The 19,517-nt window shown below is 50.2% G+C and overlaps 2 protein-coding genes across 7 annotated transcripts; one reads left to right on the top strand and one right to left on the bottom strand.

The window, feature by feature from the left end:
* The first annotated feature begins 1,320 nt into the window (after nucleotides 1–1,320).
* On the top strand, nucleotides 1,321–12,246 carry LOC125445219 (zinc finger protein 850-like). 5 transcript variants are annotated; one of them, XM_048518157.1, is made up of 5 exons: nucleotides 1,321–1,501; nucleotides 2,939–3,024; nucleotides 4,692–4,792; nucleotides 7,260–9,905; nucleotides 11,574–12,246. In XM_048518157.1, the coding sequence occupies exons 1-4, from the start codon at nucleotides 1,493–1,495 to the stop codon at nucleotides 9,641–9,643; spliced, it is 2,580 nt and encodes an 859-aa protein (XP_048374114.1). In that variant the 5' UTR covers nucleotides 1,321–1,492; the 3' UTR covers nucleotides 9,644–9,905; nucleotides 11,574–12,246. The 5 variants fall into 5 exon arrangements, with proteins under 5 accessions (XP_048374114.1, XP_048374112.1, XP_048374113.1 ...); XM_048518155.1 differs by having other exon boundaries at nucleotides 2,936–3,024; XM_048518159.1 differs by lacking the exon at nucleotides 1,321–1,501 and adding an exon at nucleotides 1,949–2,337.
* Nucleotides 12,247–14,597: 2,351 nt separating this feature from the next.
* Nucleotides 14,598–18,780, bottom strand: LOC125443992 (urotensin-2 receptor-like). Of its 2 annotated transcripts, none has more exons than XM_048516430.1 (3): nucleotides 18,489–18,780; nucleotides 17,263–18,347; nucleotides 14,598–15,399 (listed from the first exon to the last, which is right to left on the bottom strand). In XM_048516430.1, exons 1-2 carry the CDS (start codon nucleotides 18,510–18,512, stop codon nucleotides 17,286–17,288), a joined length of 1,086 nt encoding a protein of 361 aa, XP_048372387.1. In that variant the 5' UTR covers nucleotides 18,513–18,780; the 3' UTR covers nucleotides 14,598–15,399; nucleotides 17,263–17,285. The 2 variants fall into 2 exon arrangements, with proteins under 2 accessions (XP_048372387.1, XP_048372386.1); XM_048516429.1 differs by having other exon boundaries at nucleotides 17,277–18,347.
* Nucleotides 18,781–19,517: the final 737 nt, after the last annotated feature.

The following is a 19,517-nucleotide window of genomic DNA, read 5'->3' as shown; positions in this document are numbered from 1 at the left end:
TAGTTCTGGAGTGCCTATAATGCATGCCACTGTTTGTTGTTGCCTTCTAATTAGTTTAATGCCTGTTCCAGGCTGTTCTGGGCTATTTTCTGGCTCCAAAGGCATTTGGGCCCGGAACGAGATAAGAGAGGAAGGTCGTTTCTGCATTTTTTGTTCTAGCTTTTAGTTTTGGAGTGTCTCTAATAGATGCCACTGTTTTCTGTGGTCCTCTAAGTCATTCATTGCCCTTTCTGGGCCTCTTTTGCGTTCTGGAGGCACTTTTTGTCTTGAAATGATAATAAATGCACGTTTGTGCATTTTTTGTTCTAGGTTGTAGTTTTGGAGTGTGTCTAATGCATGCCACAGTCTTTTTGTGGTCCTTTTACTCATTTAATGTCCGTCCCAGGCCATTCCGGGCTTTTTTTGCTGTTCCGGAGGCATTTTTGGCCTGGAAAAGGTTAATAAATGCTCGTTGTTTGTGCGTTTTTTGTTCTAGAATAGATTGTAGTTCTGGAGTGCCTCTAATGCATGCCACAGTTTTTAGTGGTCCTCTTATTCGTTTAATGCCCATTCCGGGCTTCTTCTTCTTCTTTTTGCTGTACCAGAGGCATTTTTGGCCTGGAAAAGTTTAATAAATGCATGTTCTCTCTGTGATTTTTGTTCTAGAGTGTAGTTTCTGGAGCGCCCGCAATGCATGCCACAGGTTTTTTTGCGGTCCTCTTAACTCGTTTAATCCCAGTTCTGGGCCCCGGCTTTTCAGGGCCAGAGTCGGGGGTGGGGGTGGCTTAGAAAGACAACCAAGAGGATGGAAAAGGGGAGCTAGACTCAGGCCACTGCAAACGCCTGTTTACAATTCCTCCAGTGGTGGGATCCAAACATTTTAACAACAGGTTCCGATGGTGGTGGGATTCAAACAGTGGCGCCGCCGCACACACGCACCTCCAGTCCCCATTGCGCAGGGAGGTTGCTTTAGTAACCCCTTCTCGGCACTCAGAAAAAAAATTAGTAACCACTTCTAGAGAAGTGGTGAGAACTGGTTGGATCCCACCTCTGAATCCCTCCCTTATCAACGGGATCAGGTTTTCCTACCCACTGGATAAATAAACCACTATTCCTGCCCGGGAGGCATCCATTGGCACAGCAGGCCGGAGAGACACGTGGGCGCAGGAGTGAAGCCCCCAAGGTCATGCCAACAACCGGCCCTGCGCTAAAGGGCAACCGGGGGTCCTTCTAACCCACCCCCCCCCTTTTTGGGATTTGCAGATCCCCCTTTGGGATTGGCGCGTCCCCCCCTGCAGAGGTGCGCCCGGGGCGCGCGCGTGCCCCCGGCTCTCCCTGCTGGCGCCGCCGGGCCGGGCTGGTGCGCGCGGACGCGGGGGGCGCGAGAGGGGCCGAGGAGCAGGCTGCCGGAGCAGCGGGCGGAGGCGGAGCCGGGCCTGGCTAGCCGGGTATTGTCTGCAGGGTTTAACCCCTCGCGTGCTGCAGACGGCGCGGGGGGAGCGCCCGGGGGGCTATGGAGACGGTAAGGGCTGGGGAGGGCTGGAGCGGAGCGCACGAAGGCGAGGATCTGGGGGCGGCAAGGGGGGTTTGGAGAGGAACGGGGCCTCTGGAGGGGCGAGGAACCGTGGGGAGGGGAGGGGAGGAGGCGGCTCGGTAGACACGGAGCCGGGCAAAGCGAGAGGGAGGCGATCCCGGGGCTCAGCAATGGGTGCCCTCGGAGGCGAAGGTGCGCTCCCAGGGCGTTTTGGAGCTGCTGCTGCGCTCGTCCGGCGAACATGTGGGGTGAGGGTGGGGGTGGGCGAAGGTGGCGCCTAGCGGGGCCGGGCCTTGGCACGCGGAGGCTGGCAGGCAGCCCTGGGGACTGATATGTAGCTAGCAGGCACTTTTGGGAGGAGGAGAATACGAAGATGCCAAGTTTCCTAGAGGGAGTGTCCAGAGAGGGGCCCCGATTGGGGAGGAAGGGATGACCCTGGGGGGCAGAGGGCCTTGTGGGGCACTGGGGTCCAGCTGCAAGCCCCGCGTGAATTCTGTTTCCTCTTCCCTACGTTGTGAAAAGAAGATGTCTTTGCCTGGGTGTAACACCTTCTGTGCAGAGGTGCCAGACTCCAGATGGGACGGGGGTCACCTAGAACTACAGATTACACAGATCGGTTTCCTAGAGAAAAGAGATCCTTTGGAGGGTGGATTCAGTCGCGTTATACTCCGCTGCGGTCGCTGGCCTTTCCAGGCTCCATTGCCAAATCTCCAGGAATTCCCCACCCTGAATCTGGCAACCCTGTCTCCATATCCCCTATCAGTGTTTAGGGGAAAACACGGCAACTCTAGTGCCACCGTCGTCCCAACGTTCCTGCTCTTAAGGTACCGGCACCCACCTCACAGAAATGACCCAGTTCTGCCATCCATGTATGGCTTACAGTGCAATGCTAAACAGCTGCACCGCTCTGCACCTGTGGGCTTCAATGGATTTAGAAGGCCATGCTTACGTTCAGGATGACACTGCTAGTCATCTGTCTCACATCAGGTTCAAACGGGTGATGAATGCATGATAGAATGGCTGTCTGTCTTCACCCCCCCCCCTTGCTATCCTGTGTGTGTGTGTGTGTGTGTGTGAATGTGTGTTTATGGCCTTGCTTGTGCAACCTGCTTGCTTGTCTTTGTGTGTCTTGAGGGGGAGAAAATTTGGCTTCCAATACACCAAGTTGTGCCCCATCTGTGTGGGCATGAGGAATCTTCCTTGCCTTCCGCACCTCCAAAATAATGCACTTTCAATCCACTTTCAGTGCACTTTGCAGCTGGATTTTACTGTGCAGGATAGCAAAATCCACTTGCAAATAATTGTGAAAGTGGATTGAAAGTGCATTATTCTGCATGTGCGGAAGGGGCCGCTGTCTTGCTAGTGCGCAAGGATTATTCAGTGTTGTTTTCCTGCCGTTGATCTAACTCACTTCCTTCCAAGCAGGTGGAATCAATATCATACCCTGGCTTCCCAGTTGAAGGTGGAAGCCATGACCCCTTTCCTGTGGAGGAGGATCCTGACAACACAAGGTAAAACCTTGCTTCGTTTCCCCTTCTGTTATAATTACACTAGATCTGTCTTGTTATGTTCATTTAGAAGAAGAAAAATTGAAGAGTTTGGATTTATATCCTCCCTTTCTCTCCTGTAAGGAGACTCAAGGTGGCTTACAAACTCCTTTCCCTTCCTCTCCCTACAACAGACTCCTCCTGAGGTAGATGGGGCTGAGGGAGTTCTGAGAGAACTGTAACCAGCCCAAGGTCACCCAGCAGGAAGGTAGGAGTGCAGAAACACATCTGGTTCACCAGATAAGCATCCACCACTCAGGTGGAGGAGTGAGGAATCAAACCCAGTTCTCCAGATTAGAATTAGATTAGTTTTACATAATTAGTTCAAGGTGCTGTATTGACCTTTAAAGCCATTGCTGTCATTGATACAACATACCTGGAAGAGCACCTGCTCCCATGTGAACCTACTTGTTTGCTGAGATCCTCTTCAAGGGCCTTTAGTTGAGTGCCCAAGCTGTCTGAGGCTGGATGAGCAGCAGCCTGTGGAAGGGCCTTATCAGTTGTGGCACCCAAATAATGGGATTGCCTCCAAAGGAAATTCACCTGACCCCCCCTTGTCGTCTGCCAGCGGATGAAAAATTATCATAGTTGTTTGGCTTTCCCTCACTCACGCTCCTTCCTGTTTCAAATTGCTTTTATGATATTTTTTTAAGTTGTTTTAATGATTGCGATTGTTTCCTATCATAGAGGGCCCTCGGTTGGGTGGAAAGGCAGCACAAAAAATGTTCCAAAATCTAAATAAATAAACAATGGGGAATAAAGGCCTGTGGTCCACTTTTGAGCTCATCAGAACCCGGCGTCCTGCAGATGTTGCAAAAATTAAATAACGAAGGGCAGAGGCGTATCAGGGGTAAATGGCGCCTGGAGACCAATTGTCTCCAGGCCGCCCCCCAGGCTCTGCCCCCCCCCCACGCCAGCCCCTCACTACCCTTGACCCCACCCATGTCACTATGGACATGGGCAAGGTCTAGGGTACCCACCTTCCCCCCAGACTCCCCCTGCCGACTGGACTCCCAGCCATCAGCCTGCAGTCTCTTCTGACATCCCCTCTGGGCAGGCCAGAAGAGACTGCAGTCCCAGCCTTGGAGACCTTTTATAAGCACTGGGGGTGGGGCTTGGGGAGCAGGAAGGGGTGGGACTTCCTGCTCCCCAAGCCCCACCCTCGGCCTCAGTGCTTATAAAAAAGGTATCCAAGGCCGGGACTGCAGTCTCTTCTGGCCTGCCCAGAGGGGAGGTCAGGCTGCCGGTTGGGAGCCCAGCCAGCAGGGGGAAAGGAAGGGAGGGGGGAGCACAGGGCAGGGTTGAGGGTGTTTGGAGGACTTCCTGCTGCCTTGTCGTTTTTGTGTGCCTTGGACGGGGTCGAGGCTCGTGAAAAACGACGAGACAGCAGGACTTCCTGGTCACGTGGGAGACCGATTTTGCACCCCCCACATGACCAGAAGAGTGGCGCCCGGGGACAAGGGGTACCCCTTGTCCATAGGCAGATACGCCACTGATGAGGGGGGGGGACATGCTTTCTATATAGTCACTTGTGAAAAGGTCCTTAGGGGTGTTTGGCCAGCCTTCATTTTTTTAAAGTCGGTATCTATGTAGCTTGTATCATACCTGGGTGTCAACGGCTTGTTCTTTAGGTTTCCTGTGGCTGAACCGCATTTTTCCTGGATGGAACCAGGGGATGAGCTGCAGCTGCCCGACCCAGGAGAGAGGCAAGAGCTGACCGTTGTCAAAGCAGGTGGGGAATCCGGATTTGTTGGCCTCATTGCAGCGAAGGGAAGCTCTGCCCGTGTTTGCACAGTGCTTTGAAAATCACAAGCGTTGCTAGGTCTACTACGATCAGTTGCAACAGCATTAACCTACTGGTGCTTCCAGTCTGCGGAGGGCAGGGGTCCATATATGCCTATATGAGCATAGCATCCATGGCTCACTTCTTACCAGTCAAGGGTCCCAGTCCGTGGTGGGATTCAAATAATTTAACAAGCGGTTCCGGCGGTGGGATTCAAATAATTTAACAACTGGTTGTTTATAAGCACCATTTTAACATCCGGTTCTGCCGAAGTGGTGCGAACCGGCTGAATCCCACCGCTGGTCCCTGTCCTTAAACCTGTTCCCTTCTCCATGTGTATTCCGTGCACAAACACTTATGCAAAAAGAAGATTGTACAGCTTGTCTAAATACTGTTTAAAGAAATGTGCGTGTGTGTGTTTGAAGAAGCGGAGCAGGGGGCTATTGTCACAAACGGAAGACTTCTGCTTTGCCCGTTTATCTTGCCTCTTCATAAGTCACATCCATTTTTCCATGCATATTTTAATAAAACATTGTGAAACCCGCCCAGAGCCCCTCTGGATATAAAATTGACAAAATAATACAAAATAAAGAATTTTGGACAGTTCTTATGACAGCAATCGCCCTGTTAGGTAGCCAGTAGCATTATCCTTATTTTGCAAATTGGAGTCTGACGATTTCGTTTTAGTTATTTTAAGATGTTTCCTTTTAAGATCATGGCTGGTTGCCGATTTATATGGTAAGCGAACAATACAGATGTCATGCTCTTGGAAAAAGTAGCAACACTTCTCTCACAAGTGACAGAACTTGTATACTGCTACATACAGTCTTTCTGTCCGCGTTTCGAACGTACTCTTTGATTTGTACTTTATAAATGTCTGGTAACACTCTATTTTAAATGCCTAATAAAGGTTGTGTGGTTGTTGTTGATCAGCATAGATCGATCAAAACAATATACAGCACAAAAATGGGAAATACAACTTTTCCAGTCCATAGAGTACAAACTCCAATATTAATATGCAGCTTCCAGCTGATATTGCAATCAGATGTTATTGGTAAGAGGAATGTAACTGATGCATGGATCTATATAAGAGTGTTGCCACCAAACAATCAGCTAACCCCGAACTATGCAAAGTCTATAGGGTGAAACTCATAAATTAATTAAATCTGATACAATTAGGCATCTATTAGAAGAAGCAGAAGAGTTTGGATTTATACCCCACCTTTCTCTCCTATAAGGAGACTCGAGGGTTACAAGCTCCTTTCCCTTCCTCTCCCCACAACAGACACCTTGTGAGGCAGGTGAGGCGGAGAGAGTTCAGGGAGAACTGTGACTAGCTCAAGGTGACCCAGCAGGAATGTAGGAGTGCAGAAACACATCTGGTTCACCAGATAAGCCTCTGCCACCCAGGTGAAGGAGTGAGGAATCAAACCCGGTTCTCCAGATTAGAATCCACCTGCTCTTAACCACTACGTTACTTCTTAAAATATTACCAAGTGCTCTGGAAAGCAGCCTCATCTCACATCTTCTCAGCATCCCTGCAAATAGTTACTGTGACTTCCCCCAAGGCCACTAAATGAGCGAGACCTGAAATTCGTAGTGCTATCCTAAAGCAGAGTTATACTCTTTTAAGAACATAAGAACAAGCCAGCTGGATCAGACCAGAGTCCATCTAGTCCAGCTCTCTGCTACTCGCAGTGGCCCACCAGGTGCCTTTGGGAGCTCACATGCAGGATGTGAAAGCAATGGCCTTCTGCGGCTGTTGCTCCTGAGCACCGGACTGTTAAGGCATTTGCAATCTCAGATCAAAGAGGATCAAGATTGGTAGCCATAAATCGACTTCTCTCCATAAATCTGTCCAAGCCCCTTTGAAAGCTATCCAGGTTAGTGGCCATCACCACCTCCTGTGGTAGCATATTCCAAACACCAATCACACGTTGCGTGAAGAAGTGTTTCCTTTTATTAGTCCTAATTCCCCCCAGCATTTTCAATGTATGCCCCCTGGTTCTAGTATTGTGAGAAAGAGAGAAAAATTTCTCTCTGTCAACATTTTCTACCCCATGCATAATTTTATAGACTTCAATCATATCTCCCCTCAGACGTCTCCTCTCCAAGCTAAAGAGTCCCAAACGCTGCAGCCTCTCCTCATAAGGAAGGTGCTCCAGTCCCTCAATCATCCTCGTTGCCCTTCTCTGCACTTTTTCTATCTCTTCAATATCCTTTTTGAGATGTGGCGACCAGAACTGAACACAGTACTCCAAGTTTTATGTCTTTTGTCTTCAATGGACTTAGAAGGGAGTGACTCTACTTAGTATAGCATTGCTGTTCTCCTTGGTTATAGGTCATGCTGTATAATATGACTTACGCCAGTCACCAAACGGGAGATTTAATTATAGCTTATCTTCCATTCTTCCAGCAGGCTCTGGCTCATCAAGTGGGGAAGAGGAGGAAGTAGAGGATGAAGAGGCTTCTTGCCCGGAGAGCTGTGAGTGGTCTTTGGAGAAGAATGCCGGATCTGCTGCTTCAAGGGGGCCAGACCCTCGTCGGTTCAGTTGTTCAGAGTGCGGTAAGGGATTCGCCCAGAGTTCGAACCTGGTGAAACATCAGCGGATTCACACGGGGGAGCGCCCGTTCCGGTGCTCCGAATGTGGCCGTGGGTTCAGCTGGAGCTCCTCGTTAGCAGAACACCTGAAGGCGCACGGGGGACGCCGGCCCCACGCATGCGGCGAGTGCGGGAAGCGCTTTGCCCGTGGCTCTACGCTGGCTGAACATCAGCGGGTTCACACAGGAGAGAAGCCCTTCCGGTGCCACCAGTGCGGGGCCCGTTTCTCGCAAAGCTCCACCTTGGCTCACCACTTGCGCACGCACTCGGGCGAACGCCCCCACGCTTGCCCTGACTGCGGGAAATGCTTTGGGCGCAAATCCACTCTTGTCACGCACCGGCGGACTCACACTGGCGAGAAACCCTACTGCTGCAAGGAATGCGGTCGCTGCTTTGGCGTCAGCTCCGACCTCGCGAAGCATGTGCGCAACCACCGCACTAACGGGAGCAGTTGGGGAAACGCTGTGGCAAATCTGTGCCCGCCCGTTCCCCTTTCAGGTGCGCCTCCGAGCATCCGGCAAGTTGCAAAAGCTTCCCCCGAGGACTCAGATCTAGCTGGGCAATATCATGATCAGACAAAGGGGGAGGAAAAGAAAACCTGTGTGTGCCCTGAATGCGGGGAGGGTTTCAGCCAGAGTTCTGCCCTCGCTGCCCATCAGAGGACCCACATGACTGAGGTCCCTGAGGACTGCCTTCAGCGTGGAGAAACCTTCCCGGACAATAGAGAACTGGCGGCCCGTGTGACAAGTCATCACGTAGAAGAGAAACCCCACAAATGCCTAGACTGTTATGCTTGTTTTTCTGAAAGCTCTGCTCTCGAGATACACCAGCAAATACACTGTGGAGGGGTATCCCACTACTGCCACCAATGTGGAGAGAACTTCCCCAGTAGTTCTGAATTGGAGCAACACCAAAGCAACCACGGAGGCCAGGAGGAGCCTTTGGAGAACGCGGAGAGTAGGACCAGCTTTACTGAGGCCACTGATATGATTACACACACCCTGCTTGAGGATTCTCACAACTGCCTCCAGTGTGAAGAAGCATTTCCTGAGAGCGAAGAACTAGCCCTTCACCAGTTGAGCCCCTGTGACAAGGCAGGCAAGGAAGAGAAACCTTACAAATGCTCCGTTTGCAGTTCTTGTTTTTCTGAGACCACAGATCTTGTGATGCACAAGCTGAGCCACAGGGCGGACAAAAGATCCCAGCTGCGTGTCGAAACACTCCCTGACAACTCAGAGCTCGCATCTCGCGCCGCAGAGGCCGCCTTGGACAAGCCGTACGCCTGCACAGCCTGCGGCAAGACCTTTGCCCTCTTTGCTACGCTGGCGGCGCACGAGCGCATCCACATGTCGGACGATGACGCCTACCGCTGCCCGACGTGTGGCGAACACTTTCCCGACAGCGGCAAACTCGGGAGGCACCAAAGACGCCACTTGGGCGAAGAGAGGCCTTTCCGGTGCCCGGCGTGCGGCAAGGGCTTCGTGCTGCTTTCGGGGCTGCGGCAGCATCGACGGGATCCTCCAGCCCGGTGCCCTCAGTGCAGGGAGACCTTTGTGTGGCGCTGCAGGCTTACTGAACACCGACGCATCTGCCACCCAGCAGAGCGCCCTTATAAGTGCCCGGAGTGCGGCAAGGGCTTCGCCCAGAGCTCGAAGCTCCTGCGGCATCAGGTGACCCACACAGGCGAGAAACCATCTGCGCCCCCCCCCGAGTGTGGCAAAATCTTCAGCCAGAGTTCCAACCTGGCCGAGCACCGGCGCACACATGCCCCCGGCAAGGCCCACCACTGCGCCATCTGCGGCAAGGCGTTTGCCCTGGGCTCCTACTTAGCCAAGCACCAGGCCACCCACACGGGCGCCCGCCCTTTCCGATGCACCGAGTGCGGGAAAGGCTTCCGGCAGAGCTCCAACCTCATCCAGCACCAGCGAACCCACACGGGCGAGAGACCTTATGTGTGTGCCTCCTGTGGCAAATCCTTCACCCAGAACTCGCACCTGGTCAAGCACCGGCGCGTTCACACGGCTGAAAGGCCTTACCGCTGCCCGGTCTGTGGCAAGAGCTTTCGGCAGCGCGGTAACCTGGCTGAACACCAGCACCAACATGCGGGCACACGCCCATACGTCTGTGGCGCTTGTGGGAAATCCTTCCGGTGGAGTTCGGCTTTCTCCAAACACCAGCGCACCCACCTGACTTCCTGACATGTGGTTTCTGAACTCTGACCCTGGGTGGGTGGGAGTTAGGGAGGAAAACAGGACGTTCTGCCTCCTGAGTTTGGCCTTTTTCAAACACCAAAAACTTTGCTTCCTCTGTCCTGATTGCGTGTGGCCAAATAAGAAATCCTTCTTGTGGAGTCTGACCACGTTTGAGTACCAGCTGATCCGTCTCTGCCTTATCCCTGACCACAATCCGAAGAGAAAAGGCCTTCCAGTGAAACTCTGTTTTTTAAGCATCTGTCAAATGGTATCCAGTCAAAATGGTCACTTCCTAGCCCTAAATCTGATGCTTCAACCTAATCTTGCACATAAACCCTGAGACCTGCTTTAGTTAAAACGTTAGATTTGTTTTGTGGTTCTCATTAGCATTGGCATATCCACCTTATAAGACTGTTTCTGGTCTGTTGACTCATAACCTGTTAATTCCATCTCTGGAAACGTTCCTCCAGATTTCCCCCTGTTCTAGGACTACATCATATTCTGCTGCTGAAATTTTCCCCAAGATCAGGCCTCATTGATATCTGTCTAGCTCCTGGAGTATTCCGTGAACTACCTCAGATCATTGGTCCTAAATTCTAATAGGCTACGGTTAGGTGAAAGTCAGATAACATTGCTTTAACTGCCTCAAAAAAAGGAAACCCGTCATTCTGACCTGCCAAAGTGTGATGGAAATGTGGTTGGTATTCACGGGATTTGGATGCAGGGGTCTTCTCTCCAGAGTCAGCACCTGGCAGCCAGTCAAAAGTGGTACACCACCCTATCAAATACACCTCTGATTCTTGGGAGCAAAAGTGAGGGCTGTTGGGAAAATCTGAAGGTCTATGCATTTATCAAATGCATTTATATCCTCATATTCCTTCAGAGATCTTGGAAGTGTAGGCTTTTGCTGTCCTCTCGCTGAAAGTGGTCAGGTGGGTTTGGACTGGTTTTTTTACTCAGGGCTACCCAGTATGGTTCATGACTCCGAATTTGAACTTAGGGTAGCATTCAGACATCTGTATAAGCTAAAACATGCACTTCAGCTAACATATGCACAATCTCCGTTTGCTGTCAGGCCTGTTTGTGCTTGTCACTTTTTGTGTGGAGGATCCTGTGTTGTATGAATGCAGGCGTGTGGGTTAACTGGAGTAAATGTCCTCCCCAGAAACCAGGATTGGATGCTGCTCGTAAAGAATGGGGTGCAGATCTGGTGGGAACACTAAAGTCTGACGGAAATATGATTCTGCAGTTCTTCTACCACCTGGTATTCACTACATGCTCTGCTACCATAAAGACCACAAACACATCCTTTTGGGCTACTGTCACATTCTGCAGTGGCGTTGTGGTTAAGAGCAGGTGCGTTCTAATCTGGAGGAACTGGGTTTGATTGGCCGCTCTGCCGCCTGAGCTGTGGAGGCTTATCTGGGGAATTCGGATTAGCCTGTGCACTCCCACACACGCCAGCTGGGTGACCTTGGGCTAGTCACAGCTTTTCGGAGCTCTCTCAGCCCCACCTACCTCACAGGGTGTTTGTTGTGAGGGCGGGGAAGGGCAAGGAGATTGTAAGCCCCTTTGAGTCTCCTACAGGAGAGAAAGGGGGGATATAAATCCAAACTCCTCCTCCTCCTCCTCCTTCTTCTATATGACAAGAGCCAGTGTAGTGCAGGGAGGTTGACTGTGGTTAGAACCAAGTTTAAATCCTGGCTTTGCTGTGAAACTCACTGAAAAAAAATCTTGTGCCTCTCTGTCTCTCTGTTTAACCTACCTCATGAGATAAAATCCTGTGTTGTATGAATGCAGGCTGCCCTGAGCTCATTAGAGGAAAGGTGGAATTTAAAAAATAGTAAATTAACTACAATCCTGCCGTTTTTGTGTGCGGTGAATGGTTCTGAGTTCAGAGTTTGCACCCTAACCACTCCCCTTTATTTTACCACAGAGGTGAGCTTGAGCACCACAAAGAAATCAGGACATTCCTTTGGAATCATCCATTATCTGTGAGCGAAGGATGTGAGGACGAGGAAGTGGTTTTGGGCCTTTCAACTTTGCAATGAAAATCAAAGCACCCCTGTCTTAATTTTTTTTAATGATCTTTTTGAAAACTGAGAAGAATGGCTAGTCCCCCAAACTGGAAGAAGGCAGAGGGAATCGCAAACGAGCTCATATCTTTAATTGCATTCTTACACCTTGAAAATGACAGGCTGGAAGTAGGATTTCATGAAATATACCTTCTAACTTTTTCTCCACTGTTTGGAAACTGCTGATTTAATCGTAGGAAATTCATTTGAGAGTCGACATGCAGAAGATGAAATAGAGGGGAAATCCCGTTACGCTCAAGACCTGCGTTGGAATGGAGAAAGGGGTTGGAATCCTGGTTGGATTATTCATTTGCAGGAGAATTTTGTCCGCTGGGATCTTTCGAATGAGTCTTGTGGCCATTGTGGGAAAAATGCTTGAGCCTGATGCATTTGAATAAGTTTGAATTAATGACCGGATATTCAGAGGTGGGATCCAGCAGGTTCTCACAGGTTCCCGAGAGTAGGTTACTAATTATTTGTGTGTGCCGAGAGGGGGTTACTAATTGGGGATTTTGCCATGTGATTTTTGCCTCAGTTACGCCCCTCCTCTCAGCAGTAGTGCGCAGAACTTGAAGCAGTCTAGCAGGAGGTGCACCGGCGTGCGTGGCAGCCTGCGCCTGCGTGCATTCGTTTCCCGCCCAAGGACCGGTGCAGCGGCTGCGTCCTTGCCACAGCCCCGCCTAGGAATGCCCTGCCCCCGGAAGGCCCGCCCACGCCCCCGGAAGGCCCCGCCCACCATGGGAACTTGTTACTAAAATTTTTGGATCCCACCACTGGATATGATTCTTGGGCAACGGGAGGGGTGGGGATGAGGAAAGGAGAGCCGGGACCCTTCTGGCATGAATCTCAGTTAATCTCAGACCCATGAGCTGGAAAGTCCGTGGTCAGGAATGCCTTGAACATGTTAATTAAAGGTGCTTAAGAATTTGTCTGTAGAAAACCGTATTGGAGACTCATTTTTGTAACTAACAAAATACCTGATTTGGGGGCGGGGGGGGGGGGGAGGTGAGTTACAGAAAAGACCTGTGCATTGCATGAATCATTTGCGACCCACAGATGCAGATGGAAACCACTGAGAACTTGAGTTGCCTCGTTTATATAGCCCCGTCCTGAGTTCTGTTTTTTTGGTCACTTTACAGCAGGGGTCTGCAACCTACAGCTCTCCAGATGTTCATACCCTGTTTCCCCGAATATAGGACACCCCCTGAAAATAAGACATAGTAGAGGTTTTGCTGAAGTGCGAAATATAAGGCATCCCCCGAAAGTAAGACGTAGCAAAGTTTTTGTTTGGAAGCATGCCCGACAAACAGAACACAGAAAAATAAGACATCCCCTTAAAATAAGACATAGCGCATCTTTGGGAGCAAAAATTAATATAAGACACTGTCTTGTTTTCGGGGAAACACGGTGGACTACAAATCCCATCATCCCCTGCCAGCATGACCAATTGGCCATGCTGGCAGGGGCTGATGGGAATTGTAGTCCATGAACATCTGGAGAGCCGCAGGTTGCAGACCCCTGCTTTAGAGTGTGACAGAATTCAGAAGTGTCTTTTATGTGTGCTTTCTAATCACAAGCTGTCCTTAGTGTTTCCAGCCACCAGGTGGGGATAGAGGCCTTCCAGAATTAAAACAGACTGCAGAGATCGATTCCCTTGGAGAAAAAGGTAGCTTTCCTTCTCTACCTTATCCCTTTTCTTGAAAGCAGGGAAAAACAATAGAAAACTGCAACCCAGATGGAGCATTTGGAATCTGGAGCAGTGCTTTTGACTCTACTTCTTTCTCTGCCTGCCAGAATTCTCCTTAAAGCCCCAGCTCTGTCTGTTTCCCCCAGCTGGTGTTTAAAAAGGAAACTCTACATCTCCAAAGGTTCTGAAAAACCTTCCACTTGGAAGAGACTGCATGGGTGAAAGAATCCTGTGGTTTCTAGGTAAAAGCAAGCGTGACTTCCAAGTATTTTCACTTTTGCTGACGGGAAATGAAAGCTGAAATGCCCATCCTTTTGCACTGTGGAAAATTACAGGGGAAAAACCTCCCCACACCCAGGGGACGAGTTCTTCCAAAATAATTTCCAACCTCAATAGCAAAGATCAAGAGTCCTGTGGCACCCTAAAGACTAACTCATTTATTGCATTGTAATCTTGCCTGATGCAGAAGATACATCCGCAAACTGTATCTGAACAGACCACCTCACAAAGCTGTACCAAAAGATGCGGCTGTATTGGTCCTTTGGAACCAAATTGTCTGGGTTAGTGACTATACTTTTACTGCCCCTAGAAGAATCACTGTGGCTATCCGTGACGGCATTTATTGAAATTTTCTTGGTACAAGCAAGGGGACATGTTTATAGGCTATTTAAAGGATTGCAAATATTGTTTTGAGCTTCGGGATGTCCGAATAATTATTTTTAGGGTTGGGTATAGCATGACCATATGACAAATCTCTTACAGTTCATGCCTCACCAAGGAACTTGCAAATATTGTCCTGTTTGGGAGTTCAGAGTTCAGGTTTTTGCCAGTTTCTGGGGCTCTTTGTGGGAAGATACTTCAGATGCCCTGGTGTAAAAACCAACTGAAATGTATAGTACAGATATGCTCACAGCTTCCGCCTTTCACCTTATTCACAAGCACCATTGTCTAATCGGGATTCTTAGGGGTTTTCCCAGGGTTTAGGGCCCTGCACTTTAAATCTACACGGCACCCCATATCTTTTCTGCTGGTGCACCCTTTATTTTCTCAGTGCGCTCCAGGGTGCATCTGGAATAATATGGAAGCACAAAGACAGCAAATTTTTCTTCTGCTACTGCTTCAAAGGAGGGAGTGATGCATATTCATAAACAGACAAGTGATACTGAGGGATGAATACATCAGGCACAACAGGAGCAGAAAGCGTTCCCTTTGTTTATCATCCCAAAGCACAGCGTAGTTGCTAACTGTGAAAGAATAACAGAGGGATATTTAGAGACGTGGGTAAATGTACAATTTAGGGATGGATACTCTGTTTCCCCAAATATAAGACATCCCCTGAAAATAAGTCATAGTAGAGGGTTTGCTGAAGTGCGAAATATAAGTCAACCCCCGAAAGTAAGATGTAGCAACGTTTTTGTTTGGAAGCATGCCCGACGAACAGAACACAGAAAAATAAGACATCCCCTGAAAATAAGACATAGCACATCTTTTGGGAGCAAAAATTAATATAAGTCACTATCTTATTTTCGGGGAAACACGGTATGTGCATAATAGCGTGTTTGAAGGTCAGGAAGGGGGAAGAACACCCCCACCCACCCACCCGGACACACCCACAGAGATTCATTCATCCTTAGTTAAGTGTACCTCTTCGGAGCAGCACAAGTGTGCTATTCCAATCTTTGATTTGCTATTGTAGGTATAGGAAGCGGATAGATGCAGAAGCAGTTGTGCTGTGGATCTGGAAAAAAACAACACGGAGGACTTTTCCAAAACATGTTTCTGTATGCACTGCGTTGAGGGAAAATCCTTCACCTGTTGGTTTTCTGTCTGTCATGCAACTGCAGGGCACTCCCGAGCTTCAACGCGTAGCCTCCATCTCATTTCATCAACCTGCCATTCTTGTTCAAGGAGCGAGCAACAGCTCAGGGGCTGGAGTTCAGAGAGAGTGAGGGGATTTCCTCCGCAGGGGTCCTTCCTTCAGCCACTGGTTGTCAAGAGATCTGCAGCAGAGAAGAAGGTAGAGAAATGCTGGCGTTACTTTGCTCCAGCAGTGGCGTAGGAGGTTTAGAGCTCATGTATCTAATCTGGAGGAACCGGGTTTGATTCCCAGCTCTGCCGCCTGAGCTGTGGAGGCTTATCTGGGGAATTTAGATTAGCCTGTACGCTCCCACACATGCCAGCTGGGTGACCTTGGGCTAGTCACAGCTTCTCGGAGCTCTCTCAGCCCCACCTACCTCACAGGGTGTTTGTTGTGAGGGGGGAAGGGCAAGGAGATTGTCAGCCCCTTTGAGTCTCCTGCAGGAGAGAAAGGGGGGATATAAATCCAAACTCTTCTTCTTCTTCTTCTTCCTGACCCCCAACCCAGGACTTTTTCAAAGCAAAGAGCCGATCCTGCCCGTCTCCCTTCTCCATGGAGAGGTTAGCGCTTCAGAAGATTTCGGGATGTGTCACCTTTGGGTCTGCAGTGAGTGTTCGTTCATACGTTCTTGCTCCCATCATAGAAAGGTACTTGGCTTAGAACCTCGCAACTTTTCTCAAGTGCTCCCCATGGTAGCCATTTTGTGACTGGTCCCATTACTCATGGTGGCCATTTTGTGATTTGCCGCATCTCTCATGGCAGCCATTTTGTGACCAGTCCCATCACTCATTTGGTGACCTGCTTGACTTACGGAATCTTTTCTCTGCCCAAGGTGCATCTCTCCACCCATTTCTCTCTACAGAGGTTATTTCTCCACCATGAGGAAAAAGCCGAGAAGAAGCAACTGGGAGGGGTGGACATTAATGGGTGAAGAGTATCCTTCACTCTTTCCTGTCCATTTATGCTTATTACCTCTCCACCTACATTATGAGTATGACCTGGATTGAATTATGCCACGTTATGTCTAGTAGTGCCCTGAAAACTCACAGGTTCTATTTAAGAGAAAGCGAGGTTCTAGCCCTCATTGATGAAGAGGAGTCTATTTTTTATGTGCTATAAAATTCTCCTTCATTCCACTCCATTTTATAGTGGAAATTTGGTGACATAATTCTGATACAAGCATTCCCCCTGCTGCCATGTCTAGCCACTCCTGCGAATTGGAGGTTTTTGACAAAAAAAAAGAGAACCCTGAAATTCCTTATATAAAGCAGTGGTGCGACTGCACTTGGAGTACTGTGTTCAGTTCTGGTCGCCACATCTCAAAAAGGATATCGAAGAGATAGAAAAAGTGCAGAGAAGGGCAACGAGGATGATTGAAGGATTGGAGCACCTTCCTTATGAGGAGAGGCTGCAGCGTTTGGGACTCTTTAGTTTGGAGAGGAGACGTCTGAGGGGGGATATGATTGAAGTCTATAAAATTATGCATGGGGTAGAAAATGTTGACAGAGAGAAATTTTTCTCTCTCACAATACTAGAACCAGGGGGCATTCATTGAAAATGCTGGGGGGAAGAATTAGGACTAATAAAAGGAAACACTTCTTCACGCAACGTGTGATTGGTGTTTGGAATATGCTGCCACAGGAGGTGGTGATGGCCACTAACCTGGATAGCTTTAAAAAGGGCTTGGACAGATTTATGGAGGAGAAGTCAATCTATGGCTACCAATCTTGATCCTCCTTGATCTCAGATTGCAAATGCCTTAACAGACCAGGTGCTCAGGAGCAGCAGCAGCAGCAGAAGGCCATTGCTTTCACATCCTGCATGTGAGCTCCCAAAGGCACCTGGTGGGCCACTGCGAGTAGCAGAATGCTGGACTAGATGGACTCTTATCTGATCCAGCAGGCTAGTTCTTATGTTCTTATGTTCTTACATAACCCACTACCGGTCAGCCTTTGCACTCTGATGTGTGACACCCCCAGGGTGCAATATAAGTGTTGGTACGTACCCTGTGTTTCTTACCTGTCCTGCTCACACCTCTGCATCTTCCTCCTGAGGCCGGCCTCTGCTTTGAAGGCACCGCAAGGAAGCGCGCAACGTCCCCTGTTGGCGGGCCCGCAGGTACTCGCGGTAGTTGCGTGTCAGCAGAGTGTAGAGGAAAGGGTTGATGCAGCTGTTGCCGTAGGTCAAGCAGGTCACCAAGTGGTTGATGGAGATCTCCGTGTGGACGGGCAGGCGGGCTGCTAGTGGGCAGTAGAGGGGCAGAAGCTGCCAGATCCAGAAGGGCAAATAGCAAGCCCAAAAGGCCAAGACGATGACGAAGATGAGGAGGAAGACGCGGTTCTTCGGAGAGCGGCCCAACCCACCTCGGGTCTGGGAAAGCCAGTAGGTCCTTGCCAGGCGCCAGTAGAGCGACCCGATGACTAGGCCCGGAGCCACGATGCTGGTGCTAAAGAGGACGCTCAGATACACCCGATACTGCTCCTCGCTCCAGGTTGGGGAGCAGAGACGCCGGACGACCGCCCCCTCGCCCATTATACGCTCCTCTTGGTGGATCATGACCATCATGGGCAGGGCGAGGGCAAAGGAGAGGAGCCAAATGGCAACGGCCAAAGGCCGGCGGCACCGTCGTGCGCGGCGCACGGCCTGGAAGGGGTGTGCCACGGCGGTGTACCGTTCGCAGCTCATCAGAGTGAGCAGGAAGATGCTGGCGTGCATGGTGAGGAGGTCGAGGCTGAGGAGAACCCGGCAGCCCGCCTCCCCGAAAAGCCAATCCTTCACCAACCCGTTGTGCACAATGAAGGGAGCCGTCGAGAGGTAAAGCAGGTCAGCCAGGGCCAGGTTGATGAGGTGGACGCGCAGCGAGGAGGCTGGTGGGGAGGCCCGCACTACAGCCAGGGCGTAGAGGTTCCCGGCCACCCCTGTGGCACACATCAGACTCAGCACAGCTCCCAGGGCTGCTGCTGACTCGCCCCCTTCCAACGCAGAGGTGTTGCCCAGCGGACTCCACAAGGAAAAATTGGTCGGTGAAGGCTCCATAAGAAGACAGTATCGGCTGGATCTCTGGCCAAACTTCTCGATGCTTTTTCTAGTCTTCAAGGAAAAGAGAAGTTAAAGCATCTGGCAATTCCTTTCCATTGCTCCCTATCTGCTGAGCCACATCTGTCTCTCTAGATATTTTTTTACTTTCTGATCTAGTGCACTTTCTGCCTTATCTGTTTTTCATTCACTCACTCGTGGTTTCCTCTGTTGCTCCATCCCATTCTTGCAAATAACAAGTTGCAAAGGATATCCTGGGGGTTCGCCCCCTCCTTCGTCAAACCTGCCCAGGTCGCACGGTTACAGCTCCCCATTCGGACACGAAGACATGTTTGTTCAGTCTCTTGTTCCTTTGCTTGGAGCGTCTGAAGCCAGTGGTGGCGAGAGGTCTGCAGCGTGTGAGGATCGGCGTGTGTCTGTCTGGGGCTGCGAATTCTCTTCTCTCGCATTCCTCGCACCCTGCTAGTGTCGGTATGTTGGGGTCGAACCTGGGTGAGACCCCTCGTGGGGAGTGCGGCGCTCAGCTCCTGTCTGGCATTGAGGAACCTGTTTATTTCATCCGTGGGGTGGGATTCGGACAGCGTGTCCGTGATAGGCACGTCGGGGCGGGTGATGGGACCGTCTTCGGGGGTCCGATTGGTCCGGAGCTTTGAACAGTCAGAATCTTTACCTCCACCTCCTCTCCCCCCCGCCCCCGGTAGACTGACACGGAGGGCCCAACTCCCCGCTGGCATAACCAAGCTGCTTTCTGCGGAATCACGCCAACCGGGAGAAAAAAAAAAATAACTAAGAGATAGAAAGATCAGAAGGAAACTGTATGGATCAATAGACGAAAGAATCTCATAAATGCAGAGACAGAAACACATCTGACAAAAAGGACGGGGGATGAGGGGTTTAAAAGACAGCTTTCCGTATTTTTACCATTTTCATTTCTACCTCTAAACCAGTGGTTCCTAACCTTTTTTTCACTTACGTACCCTTTGGCAACCCATTTCCCTAAAATTGTACCTCCATATTAGCAAACCCATTAGGTAAGCTCCAACTGTGAGGCAGGGCACGTATAGAAGAAGAAGAAGAAGAAGAAGAAGAAGAAGAAGAAGAAGAAGAAGAAGGAGGAGGAGGAGGAGGAGGAGGAGGAGGAGGAGTTTGGATTTATATCCCCCCTTTCTCTCCTGTAGGTGACTGAAAGGGGCTTACAATCTCCTTGCCCTTCGCCCCTCACAA

This window comes from Sphaerodactylus townsendi, linkage group LG15, assembly GCF_021028975.2.
Source record: "Sphaerodactylus townsendi isolate TG3544 linkage group LG15, MPM_Stown_v2.3, whole genome shotgun sequence".
NCBI lineage: Eukaryota > Metazoa > Chordata > Lepidosauria > Squamata > Sphaerodactylidae > Sphaerodactylus > Sphaerodactylus townsendi.
This window is presented reverse-complemented; position numbering and strand designations above follow the sequence as displayed.

Coding starts and splice junctions, on each gene's coding strand:
- LOC125443992 (XM_048516430.1), bottom strand. CDS start 18,512: ATGGAGCAACAGAGGAAACCACGA. Junction 18,348..18,488: donor AGCAACAGAGGAAACCACGA/GTGAGTGAATGA, acceptor TTTTCCTTGAAG/ACTAGAAAAAGCATCGAGAA.
- LOC125445219 (XM_048518155.1), top strand. Junction 3,025..4,691: donor GAGGATCCTGACAACACAAG/GTAAAACCTTGC, acceptor CTTGTTCTTTAG/GTTTCCTGTGGCTGAACCGC. Junction 4,793..7,259: donor GCTGACCGTTGTCAAAGCAG/GTGGGGAATCCG, acceptor CCATTCTTCCAG/CAGGCTCTGGCTCATCAAGT.